General features: G+C 46.8%; 1 protein-coding gene across 4 annotated transcripts in view; it reads right to left on the bottom strand.

Annotated features, from left to right (window-relative positions):
- Uvrag (UV radiation resistance associated) overlaps positions 1-13,622 on the bottom strand; it is a 231,516-nt gene that overhangs the window by 197,568 nt on the left and 20,326 nt on the right. For all 4 annotated transcript variants that reach the window (XM_048435068.3, XM_048435070.3, XM_048435071.3 and 1 more), the window contains exons 2-3: positions 10,556-10,673; positions 2,099-2,133 (exon numbers count right to left, since the gene is read on the bottom strand). In XM_048435068.3, coding sequence (XP_048291025.3) covers positions 2,099-2,133; positions 10,556-10,673 — 153 coding nt within the window. The remainder of the gene's footprint in view (positions 1-2,098; positions 2,134-10,555; positions 10,674-13,622) is intronic.

The raw sequence follows: 13,622 nt of genomic DNA, 5'->3' as shown, positions 1-13,622 counted from the left end.
GACCACACCTCAGCCTTCCTCCCTCTGACTGAGATGGACCACACCTCAGCCTTCACTGCACCTTCTACCGACCTTGCACTGTGACTGCCTGTTCCAACCAGCTCAGTCGCCCACCCGCCCATTCGTGCAGACTAGAGGAAGCTGGAAACCCCTGATGAAGGCGCAGTTTAACTCGGAGTCGCATGTCCAACGTGAGCAACATAGAGGCAGCTCAAGTGTTAATTTATTCAGCCATGATTCAACTGAGGCGGAGGTGACTTGGAATGACTCCCCCGGGCCAGGAACTTATAAAGAGGCGTTTATGCTGTGCAGCTCCCGCCTCAGCTGAAGACAACTCTACTCACAAACCCAGCGATTGTTCTGGTAAGCTGGGCCTCATGTTTGCTCTACAAATACATGCTATACGCTTTGTGTATGCAACAGCAAGGCTCAGTGGCCTCTAGGTGAAAGTCACACTGAGGGACGTGATGATGTGTCATGAACTGTGCAGCTAACATCAAGTTCCCAGCCTGTTTCCTCACCAAGGAACAAGAACATGCCTAGCGTTGACGCATTGGCTTCAGTGAGAAATAATGCATAGAACACAGCTAACCCGCCCTGAGATCACAGACGGCAGAGCATTTCCAAACGCCCAACATGTCTGTGGATAAATCAACTCCAGGGCTTCCAGCCGGCCTTTCCCTCTACCCCTCCTCCAGTCGCTGAGGTCATTACCTACTCGGATGAGCTGTCAGTCACAGTAAGGATGCAGCCTCCACTTGAACCAAAAATCAGGAACAACAGAAATACTCATAACTTGGGGGAGGGGTGTCTAGCTGAAGCCAGAGGTAATTAAAGCAGAATTGCCACCATTAGCTGTCATTGGCTAAAGGAATGTGACAAAGAGCTATGATTCTGACATATAACTTGGAGACACATTTCCATCCCTCCTCCCCCCTCTCCCTCCCACCTCCATCACTTGTTTGTGTTTGTTTTGAGGGAAAGAGGGATGGAGGAGGAAGAGATGAGGGAGAATGAGAATCAACGAAGTCCTAACGTGTTTAACCACCAGGTGGCAGTCTTCAGGAGGCCTGGGCCTCAAGCACACCCTTACAGACTTTTCAGTTAACCATCCTGTTGGCGCTAGATAGTCTAAGTTTAGAATAGCTGCCTCAATAACAAAAGAAAAAATATCTGGTATATAATTTCTATCAACATTTAAATTTTAAAAATATCAAGTGTTCACAATAATGTGATCAGAATTCTCATACAAATGGAGAGAGTATAAATGGAAGCACAGTATTGTAGAGCCAGCTAGAAGCTTCAGCCAACCGTAAGCATGTTCACAGGATTCCAGAGAAAAACATACATGCTCCACTAGAGATGCTCAGAGTATTTACAGCACTAAACTAGAAGCCAAATATGGCCACCAACAGGGGAAAAAATGAGTACCTATTACATTCATTCAGTAGAATACATACAAACAAATCAAATTCAGCACACAGGGTCAACCGATCATGGCAACCAAGTTGGCACATGAACTCCAGTCACCAGGGCTCTTACGACAATATTTCATTCATATGAAATACAAAAAGAGGTAAAATTATCAAGACTACTGTGCATACACACACACACACTTTAAAACGAAACTTCTCCAAACAGAAAAAGTGGGATGCTTCGTTCTTGGCTTTTTGCTCTTGTTTTTTGGTGACAGGTTCTCACGGTCTGGTTGAGGTTACTCTTAAAACTTGCAATCCTCCCTGCACCTTCCTCCCACACCCTGGGATTACAGCCATGTGCACATGCCCAGGCCGACCCTTTCAGCTTTCTCATAGAACAAAACTTACATCCCCGAGAAATAAGGTTCTATATACAAAGTCAAAGTATTCTTATGAATTTGGCCAAAATAAATACAGAATCAAAAATAGCCAAGTTCTTTGTAAGTGGAAATGATGATGCAATTAAAGTTTTCAACAAAAAGAAGAATTCAGCAATGACTGACAACCGAGCAGATCCTGTGTGCCGTAACACAGGAACTGGGCCTCAGCTTACACCTCTCCCACTTCCTGAAACAGGGGTACAGGTTGAGTCACACGCACCTGTCAGAAAGTAAACTTACCAAGGAATTCTTAATCACTTCACTTCTATAAAATTCTGGAAAATAAAAGAAGAAAAAGAACAGTAAGTGACAATGAAAGGAAACAAAGTCATTGACGAAACCCTGCAAAACTCTGAAGATGCGTTCTATACAGCATCTAAAACACCTTTAAGGGATCTAAACTCTCTATTTTCTTTTTAAAGGTTGTTGTTGTTGTTTTGGCTTTTTGAGACAGGGTTTCTCCGTGTAGCTCTGATTGTCCTGGAACTCACTCTGTAGACCAGGCTGGCCTTGAACTCAAGACCCTCACCGGCCCCACAAGTGCTGGGATTAAAGGTGTGTGCCACCACCACCACCACCACCTGGAAAAATCTTTTGGAGGGGGGAGGTTGGGCTCTCTATTATCTTTATCAATAAAAATACAGAAACAAAGATTAAATGGAAGTGAGTTAAAGAGGGAAAACATCAGTGAGGCAGATTACAAATTTTTCAGATTTTATTTCATAATTCAGCACATTCTAATTTAAACTCTTAAAATTCCAATTTCTTCTTTTCCCGTTTCCGTCCATTCTTTCCGCATGTACACAGTAAGTAGGTACATACATGTGTCTCGTCATGTCCCTCCTCAATCATCCCCACAGCACTCCCTCCCACCTGCGCAGAGAGAGGGAGAAACCCAGCAACCCAAGCTTGACTCCTAACATTCCATCGCTTCAACGTCTTCAGGTACAGTCTCAGTTAGGAAAACTAAAGTTCTTCTGAGCATTAAAATCTCATGATTCCACAAACCTTCATCTATAATAGTAAAGGTAACAAAACCCAAAAGCAAAATAAAAATAAGCTGGAGGTTCTGACGGACATTACCAACAACCCTGCGGCCTTCCACAGCCACCTGGCCAAGTCACCTCCGTGCCACTGTCAGAGCACAGCCTAAGGGACTCCTGGGTTCCCCGCTGCCGCAGGGCAGGGTTCCCAAGGGCGATGCACACTCACTGGGATGTGACACACGGACAAACGTTTGTTTCTGCTAACTGAAATGTATGCCTTGCACATCCTACTTCTAACTGGAGGCCGATAATAGCGGTGCCTGTGTCCAACAACCACCATCTCCTTGTCCCTGGCACAGCGGCAAACACTGGACAGACTTTGCTTTTATGAATGGACAACCACACGCTCAGGTGTTCACGTGTAGGGTGCTTCGAGGGACAGAAAAGTGAACCTCTTCCAGCAAGCTCTTGTTGTTAAGGCATTTCTTTCTTTCTTTTTGCTTTTTCTTTTGTTTTTGTTTTGTTTCTGGTGGTTTTTAGGACAGGGTTTGTAATGTCAATCACTATCTCACTGCACCCAGGGTGGTCATAACTTTCAAATAAAACACTAGATTAAAAATGCCTTACGAGTCATAATAAGCTTCCAGCCATTTTATTCCTTCCACTGAATAAGGTCATATGCCAAGTAGATCCTCAAAGGGTCCTATCAGCGCCTTATGACCACATGAGCCACTGAATGCAAGAGCTTTTCCAGACAGCCACATTCACACCTAAAGGACCAGACAGCCATGTTCACACCTAAAGGACCAGACAGCCACGTTCACACCTAAAGGACCAGACAGCCATGTTCACACCTAAAGGACCAGACAGCTATGTTCACACCTAAAGGATCAGACAGCCATGTTCACACCTAAAGAACCAGACAGCCATGCCCACACCTAAAGGACCAGACAGCCATGTTCACACCTAAAGGACCAGACAGCCATGCCCACACCTAAAGGACCAGCAATGAAGAGACTGGCAAACACGGTGCTCGTGGAGCATGCTGGTTGTTACCCTACATTCCTTTGTTCAGGAAAAGTTTCGAGTGCCTCAACCTCACGCATAACAGAAGAAACACAGTTTAACCCAAACTGCAAAACTGTTTTCACCTCTCAGACTGGCAGCCTCAATAGCTCACAGCCTAATGATAAGGTTGTAGGGGGAAAGACACACAAAACAATTCCCACCAAGTACAATTTTGCAATACCTGCCAAAACAAAACTAAAAGACCTTCTCCATGTCCCGAGAACACTCCCTAGAATTTACCCGAAAGGCTGACTAACACCAAAGAGTGCACTTATAAAGTTAGTCGATGCAGCGTTATGTACACGAGACTGGAACTGTCAGTCCGTCACAGACTTCCTCTAGGACACGCTGAGTGAGTACCAACCGCTAAGGGCACAGACTCTGACACACTTGGTATCTGTGCAAGGATCCTGCTGGGAGTGGAGTAAGGAAGTCTTATCTCTCTCCTGTTTGTGTAAATAGCTCAGGAAAGATAAACAGGAAACAGGTAACATCAGTCACCAGGGCAGACTGGGAAAGGAGGTTGAGGAATGTAGGTGAAATCTGAACCATACTATATTACCTACCCCCAAAAATCTAAGTTGAAAGTAAATGGGGGGAAGGGGAGGAGAGAGATGTGCCCAGCATCCTTCAGAGTATTAGAGACAGTGGTTAAAGTGATCTAAAAATGTCTGTCTCTGTCTACAGGAGGAGAGAAACATTAACTAAACATACCAATGTCAAGTGATCTTAAATAACTATGGAGAAGAATTAAGGAAAAAAAAAACAAGCAAACAGACCAGTCAGAATGTGTACAAGGGTTAGTCGGCAATAAAGGAGAGTGTGTGGAGCAAAGGCCAAGAGGAATGTGGAAGGGCTTGTCAGGGAGGCACCTGGAGGAGGGTGTGCAGGCCAAGTGACGGAAGGGACACAGACTGTCAGTGTGGCTGGAACAGAGAGAGCAGGAGGACCAGACCTTCAGGGACTGACCCTCGCAAGCAGTAGTGAGTTCTGAGGATCTTGGCCTTTTCAGAATGAGCTAAGAAACCACAAGAGCACTTTTCCCTCTTTTTGGTTTTTTTGAGACACGGTTTCTCTGTGTAGTCCTAGCTGTCTTGGAACTCACTCTGTAGACCAGGCTGGACTTGAACTCAGAGATCCGCCTGCCTCTGCCTCCCGAGTGCTGGAATTAAAGACGTGTGCCACCCAGCCCCATGAGAGCATTTTTTGGGAATGGATAACATGATCTTCCTTTTGAACTGGATCTGGGCTGAAGATGGGCTGGGAGGGAGGGCGTGGGTAGAGATGTCAGGAGAGCACTTCTGCCACCCAGGTAAGGGAGGACGGTGGTAAGAGGGACAAAGAAGTCACCAGGAAAGCATCTGCTGAAAGGTGGAGGTGGAGGTTGAGAGGAAGAAGACAACCCAGGAGGACTCCTAGGTTTTAGCCCAGGAAATGGAGTGGTCATTTTCTCAGAGACAAACAAAGGTCAGTAGGCCAGCACATCTGAGACTCCATCTTAAAAATACTAGGTTTAAGTCACCTACTGACAATAAAGGGGACGTAGGAGGTAGTTGGATGAAGGATACGACCTCAGAGGAAAGGTCATCAGAGGGTGGAACTGGGGTGAGCTCGCGGGAACTGCACAAAATGCATGATATAACCATGCGAGCTGGTATTCCAGAGAGGAAGCGCACTTAACACTTCACAGGTGAGAAAATAACGATGGTGGAAACCAATGAGAGGGCTCCTGCAGGAGTGGGGTTCAGCTTCCAGCACCAATCGGGTTACTTACAACATTTCAGCTTCAAGAGATCCGGCACCTTCTTCTAGCCTCCCAGACACCGATACTACCAGGCACACATCCCCAGACAGACACACAGACATATACACAATTTTAAAATAATGAATCTTTAAAGACAAAGAAACAAACCCTCTCACTGGGTATGGTGGCTCATACCTGCACTCAAAACACTTGGGAAGTCCCAAGGCAGAACTACTGGGAATTTGAGGAACGCCTCGGGTACACAGTAAGTTCTAGGTCAGCCTGTGCTACAGAGAGAGACCTTGTCTCAAAAGTAAAATGAAGAAAAATTACAAAAATGAAACTTCTAAGCGAAGAGGGAGCAGGATTAGAACCGAGTCTCCACTCAGCAACACAGGCTTTGCTCCGAACGTGTGTCAAACTCTGTTTGCCGTGAACCACCTTCACGCAGGAGTAGACAATCTCCTGCGAAAACTAAAGAGAGACCAAAAATGTTCTTATCTTCTCGGGATCTACTCTGAATGCAGGCGAGATAAAGAGCAGTCGAGAAAGGGGGATGAAACGGATCGCGCAGGTGGCGTAGGGAGAAGAGCCAGTTGGTCTTTCCTCCTGGCTATTCTGCAAAGGCCAAATACGGACCATGAACTATTGATGACTGTCATGACAGATCTAACCGGATAAGGTAACATTAGCTAGAATTACGAGAAAGACTCCCCAGCTCCTACAATCAGAGTCACAAAAGCCCAGAACACTCAGCTACAGTTCATTTCTTCATGACTGGCTGAAGCAGAAAGATGTCTCAGAAGCCGTCAGTCACCTCATTTAATAATGGATTAACTAAAGCTCACAGGAGGAAATAAGGTACCACCCAAGGGGTTTCTGAGGCCGGGGAAGGCTCTCCCATTGCAGACCGGGGCCATGCCTGTGCACTGGCACTGCCATCCCTGTTTGTAGTATGATCTTTTCACTGGTAACCTCAGGAAAGTCTAAGGATTTCAAAAGACTGTAGTCACCAGGTCAGGGGTGGCAGCAGACACCTATAATCCCAGCACCTGGAAGGCAGAAGCAGGCAGATCTCTGGGAGTTCAGGGCCAGTGTGATCAATGCAGTGAGCTCTAAGTCAGCCAGGAGCTGGGAGGGAAGGAGGGAGGAAGAGAGAGAGGGAGGGAGGGAGAAAGAGAAGGAGTAAGAAAGAGAGAGAAATCAGAGCCAGAAGAGACATCATGTACTCAGTACTGCTCTTGGTCTATCAAAAAAACGTTAGCGCAGAGGTCTTGAAAACCAAGACTAAAACAGAGCCATAAGGCATCACACTATCTCTCAGGAACCTACTAGAAATCTGACAGCAAAATCCGTAACACGGGCAACCTCGAAACTGCAATGCTTATATCTGCTGCCACTGGTGCGGGATCACAATCACCAGCCAGTCCCGTGGCTGCTTTCACAAACCAGTGTAACACTGCAATTCCAATAATAACGGCCACCATTTTCTAAATCCCCAGAATGAACTAAGTACATTCATTGCTGGCATCACAGTTGACCCTGGAGCCAGGACACAGACGTTTTATTAAGAGAACCAAGGCCTGGGACTGTAAAAGATGGCCCAGCTGCTCTTCAGAGGACCCACATATGGTTCCCAGACATCTGCAACTCCCGTTCTAAGGTATCCGATAGGCCCTCCTCTGGCTTCCAAAGTAGTGCACAGAAACCATGCAGGGAAAACTCGCAGACAAGTGAAATAAAGTGAGTCTTTAAAAAAAGGAAAAAGACAACCAAGGGTTGATTATATAGACACTCATCAGAAACTAAAAGTATAAGCTTGCCAGGTGGTGGCAACTCACGCCTTTAGTCCCAGCACCTGGGAAGAAGAGGCGGGTGGATCTCTGAGTTCGTGGCCTGCCTGGTGAATTCCAGGACGAACAGGGCTACATAGAAAAACCAGGACTCAGGGGGAAAATATTCAACTGGGCTACGATTCCAGCCACTCAGGAGACCGAAGCAAGGGAACAGAAGCTCAATCCCTGCCTGGGTATGAAGCAAATTCAAGGGCAGTCTACACAACCTAGAGAGACCCGTCTCAACATCAGCAGTGATGAGCAAGCATAGTGCGCGCAGAGCAGGAGCTAAGCACTGTATTCCACACACGGAGAGTTAAAATGCTCCAGTGCGGCCACATGGTGCAGTAAAGAACCAAAGGTATTAAGGTCTATGAAAAATGCTTTTCCCTTGGAGCAAATGGCTGCCCTCTGCTTTCTGGGTACACGGGGAGACTGCATTTCCCACTTCCCTCTTCACCTAAAAAGTATAATCCAACTAGTCATGGCCAGCATAAATGTGGTGTATATGTGAGTGTAGCAACCATTTGCACTTCAATTCTCTCTCAAATAATCCTTCTTTTTCTTGCCTGCCAGAGACCACATAGACAGGAGCATGGCGTCGAGACCAAGAGAGCTAGGTCGGTACCAAGGCAGGGGTTAGCGAGAACTCATAAAGAGAGCCCGCTTAGCATGCCAAGTTCACCACAGTAACTACAGTAAGCCCCGAGGTCTGTGATATTCGTCATGACAACAGTAATCATTCAGGTTAACAGTTACTTTAAGATATGCAGTGGTTAGGATGAAAAATAAGAATACAGGCTGGCTGTGGTGGCTCCTGTAACTCCAGCACTCAGGAGGCTGAAGCAGGAGAATCAAAGTCAGAGGCCAGCTGGGGGCTACATGAGTTCCGGGACAGCCATAGCTACATAGTGAGACCAGGTCTCAAAAACCCAAAAAATAAACAAAATAAACAAACTTTTTTCAAAATAAGACTTGATTACCTCTTGCTAAGGTGTTCCATTGCATTTTGCTTGCATAAATCGGTGAATGAGTGGTGAATGAGTGCATCTTAGCAAGCATTATCAGCTACTTTATAAGACAAGGTTCTCTGAGGTCTCAGACCCAGAACAAACTGCCTAGGCACCCATTTAACATATCAAAGCAGACACTGGCTGTCAGGTTCTACCTGCAGCCCTCAATCTCAACCAGTCCCAGGGCCCTCCTGGCTGGCATACCTGGCCCCTACCCAGACTTCTCCAGCCCCATATTGGGCAGGGCTTCCCTGCTGAAACTGCCCTTCCCTATATAATCCGGCCATTTTGATTGCCTGACCTTTTTTGTCTACCCTTTATCCTCCTGCCTCTCGGTCTGGCTCTCCCCTCCCCCGCCCCCTCACGTGGCTCAGGTCATGTCCACTCTGAACTCTTGCAGATGTCCCTGCCTCTGGCTACCTCTATCTCTTCCTTTTATCTACAAGAAACCTCCACCACCATACCTAGGAGCTATCATATCCTTTCCTTTATATCTCTTTTTTTTTATTCAATCTCAAAAAAAAAAAATCCAAAAAACATCACCCGAAGCATGAAATCAGTGGCTGAGACAGAGCGACTGTCCTTGCGTTTCTCAACCCACTGGCCCTCGTTCTCCTGCACCACCCGCCTAGTCCAACAGATGGCGCCCTAGACCTCCCACCCAATCCAATGGATGGCGCCCTAGTCCTCCTGCCTAGTCCATCAGATGGCGCCCTAGTCCTCCTGCCTAGTCCATCAGATGGCGCCCTAGTACTCCCACCCAGTCCATCAGATGGCGCCCTAGTCCTCCTGCCTAGTCCATCAGATGGCACCCTAGTCCTCCTGCCTAGTCCATCAGATGGCGCCCTAGTCCTCCCATCTAGTCCAACAGATGGCGCCCTAGTCCTTTCCACTCAGTGTGTGTCCCAAAGATGGTTGTGATCTTGACTCAAAAAATTGATCTCCTCTTAAAACTGTCGCCTCTAGAAGAATCTTCAGTTTAATTTCTAAAACTCAACTGGGGGCTGGCGGGACGGCGGTTCCGTGGGGAAGAGCATTGGCTGCTCTTGCAGAGGACCCAGGTTCGATTCCCAGCAACCACACTGTGGTTTACAATCATCTGTAACTCCAGTTCCAGGGATCCGATGCCATCTTCTCACCTCCAAGGGCACCAAGCATACATGTGGAATGCATACACATATGCAGGTCAAATGCTCACACATAAAATAAAATTAGTAAACCTAATTTTAAAAACTGAATGGGAAGAAACCAAGTCATTCTGAAAATGACTCCATATACATAAATCTCAGTATAAGAAGACACCAACTTGGGCTGGAAAGATGGTTCAGAGGTTAAGCACACTGGCTGCTCTTCCAGAGGTCCTGAGCTCAATTTCCAGCAACCACATGGTGGCTCATAACCATCTATAATGAGATATGGTGCCCTTTACTGACCTGCAGGCAGACATGCAGGCAGAACACTATATACATAATAGATAAATTTAAAAAAGAAACTTGGTTCCTGGAAAGGGCCATATTTTAAAGAAATATAAAATTAGTATAAAATACTGGACCCCCCCCCAACCCCGCAAGCCAGGCAGTGATGGCGCACGCCTTTAATCCCACTCGGGAGGCAGAAGCAGGAGGATCTCTGTGAGTTCGAGGCCAACCTGGTCTACAAGAGCTAGTTCCAGAACAGGCTCTAAAGCTACAGAGAAATCCTGTCTCGAAAAAACAAAACAACAAAAACAAAACAAAAAAAGATACCGGACCCCCCATCATTTGTTTTAAATGCTAAGGACTAGAATAGCAACATTCATAATGGGAAAACAAACTTACCTAGCAACCAGAATAGTAACACTAACATTAGAAAGGGGAGACAGACTTACCAATGACAGTCTATTCCCAGAGAACTGCCCACCGGCCATGTCTCTAACAGACATCACCTACTTGAGATGTTTTCATAAAGCATAGCTGAACTTTCTAACAGTCAGGGAGAGAGAAAGGCACTACAAACCGTTACTCCTGTTACAACAGAGCCACATGACGACCACCACGGCTGGAGTCCCTTACCTTTATATATCTTTTCATTATCACACAGATGAAGGGTGAAGTAGGTATCGAGGAGCTGGTGGCCATTTCTGTTGGCTATATTCCGAGCAGCAATGTTCCGGAGATGTCGAAGACGCCGCTAAAACAGAACCACAGTGAACAGGCATTCAGTTTCTCAGTGCTCTACGCTTTGAAAGCATCCATTCAAATAAAAAATAAAAATAAAGGGCACGGGACAGGTCGCCCCAGGCACTGCTTGCAGAGGCCACAACATAACCCAGTCTCTTACTTAGGCCTCATCGTGCCCTCCGCCATACAGGAAACATACCTTCCTCTTCTCACTTAGCGGGCAGTCACAAGCACGGAATGGAAATAGATATGAAATTATTTTAGTTCTGTGCGCAGTGGAGACCAAAGATCAATGGTGAGTGTCTTCCTCAATCACTTCTTCACCTGAACTCTCCCTGAACCTGGGGCTCACTGATTCAGCCTAACGGACTAGTTGGTGAGCTCTGGGGATCTGTCTCCAGCTCTCCAGACCTGGACCACAGGAGCATACCACCACAGGGGCATTCCACCATACCTAGCTTTCTATATGGCTGCTAGGAACCTAGACCCAGAACCTCATGCTTGGGTAGCAAGAGCTTTACCAACTGAAAAGGCACAAATACTATGTAAGAGTGTTCATATCCTTGGAACATAAACTAAACAAAGACTTAGTTTTCCCCCACAGGTTTTAGATAGTTGTGACAAGCCTGTTGTTCAGCCTAGATGCCAGATCATTTGTACAACTACGAGAAGACATAGGCAAAGAAGAAAGAAAAATCTAAAGCAGTAACTCTCTGGTTGTTCCAGCCAACAGCCCCCTTGACCAGCAGGCAGCCGGTTTCTATTTGCTAATCAAGATCAATGTCCTTCAGAGTCACTAAACAAGATGCCTGAATTATGTGGAGTCCCATGTCGGAAACACGAAAGCTCCACAAGCAGAACTCTGGTTTGTAGTGTGTCTCTCTCTCCCTGAATGTTAGAAAACTCCACAAACAAAACTACAGAGGACAAGCTGAAGACCCGGCCCGATCACGGCATACCGGCAGAGCCAGGCACGGTGGCACACACCTGCAACCCCAGCACTTGGGAGACAAGAGACAGGATCACTGTGTCCAGTCTAGACTACCAGCCAGGGCTACATCTCAAGACAGTTTCTCAAAAGAAAAGAAAAACGATGCCCGTGCTGAAGCCTGGGCGTATCATGTTCGCCCTTCAGAGTGAGTTCTCTTAGAGACTTAACAGAGGCCAGCATGATGGCCCAGTGGATAGAGCGCTTGTTGAACAAGTCTGACAGCCTAAGTTCAGTGACCAGGGCTCATGTGAAGGGAGGAGGGAACTAACTCCACAAAGCTGTCCCCGACCCTGACGTGTCCACATACACACATACACACACACACACACACACACACACACAATAATAAATTAATGTTTAGTAGGAACCTAGTATCCAGTGTTAAACACACTTCATACCCTCCCTTGGGGATGGCAACCCATTCTCCTTAGGAACATCTATGTTCAGCAATGCAGGAAATCAGCTGAAAGGGCCTAGCACTTTTGTCCATTCATACACCAACCAAATGTTTTCTCTGTGTACAGTCTACAGTTCCTCGAGAAACAAAGCCCTTGTCTAGCAAGTCTCCCTAATACTTAAGTATGAAAAGCTCCAGATGTGTTTATGAATGTCTGCAGGGCTCAGGCTTACCAGCAGCCTGACGTGCTTTCCTGTCACGCCCTAGAGTTCAGCTCACTCCTGCTACCTATCTCATTAACTCCACACAGAACTTTTAACTGGGAGGTGGTGGGATGGCTCAGTGGGTAGAGGCGCTTGCCACCACATCTGATGATCTGAGTTCAGCACTGGGAACCTGCATGATGAGAGGAGAGAACCGACTCTCTAAAGCTGTCCTCTGACCTCCACACATTGGCCATAGCAGATGCATTAAACACACGTGTGCATATTAGTGCATGCATGCACACACATCACATTGCATTTGCTGCATGACTGCCAATGGAAAACACTGCCCAAACTTTGCAATAAAGTGTATATACTCCATCATTGTCTGTGAAGCTTCTGCAATCTGACCTCTTCCAGGACCAGCCAGAAGACCATACAGAGGGCTGGGGATGTAGTTCAGGGACAGAACGCTTGCCTGGTGTGTCTCATTCAATTCCCAGCACTCACAGGATAAATAGTCGGGGCTGGAGGGGATGACTCAGCCTACTCCTCTGGCCCTGAAGCTCGGAAGGGTAAGGACCAGAGATGCTGGCTGCCACTCTCCTCACAGGGCAGTCGGAGAACGGAGGGAGGGACAGAAGAAACCAGACTGGGATTCAGTTCCACTAACACATTTGTCTCTGGATAGATCTTATCAACAAGTAGCAATTACAACCCTATGAATTCACAGTAATTTCATCCCGATGAGTCAGTCAAAGACCACAGGTTTGGAAAGGGCTTAGTACGGTAACTGTTAACTAATTTATCCAGGGCTGGGCCCGGAGCTCAGTGGTACAGCACCTACTGGCCTAACACATCCACTCCCATCCCAAGGCCGGCGATTACATCTCCAACTCTGTAGACAAAAAGACAGACAGTTTGTTTTTTCAGTCCCACAGTGTACTTAGTAGCAGAGTACAAAGAAATAATTTTATTTGGTTTGATCTGGTCTGGTCCGGTTTTGAGCCAAGGTTATGTTGAACAGGTGGGTCTTCAACCCCAGGGCTCGGGAGATTCTCCTGCTTCGGCCGCAGCTCTAAGACGACAGTCACAAGCCACCAAGCCAGCTCTGAGAAATGCTTTTCCTACTCCCATTTCTGCTGGGCTAGTTCATTTCTCTTCCATGACTTGGAGCATCAGCACAGCACAAGGCTTTAGTCAATCAGGTCACACCTTAGACTTACAGAAACCCAGAGCCATTTCAGTAGTGACAACACTCAACTGGGCTCCTCTGTCCCTCCCCACGCGCCATCTTTCCCTTCCTGGTCCTGAGGTGTTCTGGCTTCTCAGGGGTAACGGGGCCCAAAGGAACTGAAGCATCCTTAT

The sequence above is a fragment of the Myodes glareolus genome, chromosome 24 (genome assembly GCF_982192425.1).
Source record: "Myodes glareolus chromosome 24, mMyoGla1.1, whole genome shotgun sequence".
Classification (NCBI taxonomy): domain Eukaryota; kingdom Metazoa; phylum Chordata; class Mammalia; order Rodentia; family Cricetidae; genus Myodes; species Myodes glareolus.
Note: the sequence above shows the minus strand (reverse complement) of the source record. Positions and strands in the feature narration are given on the sequence as shown.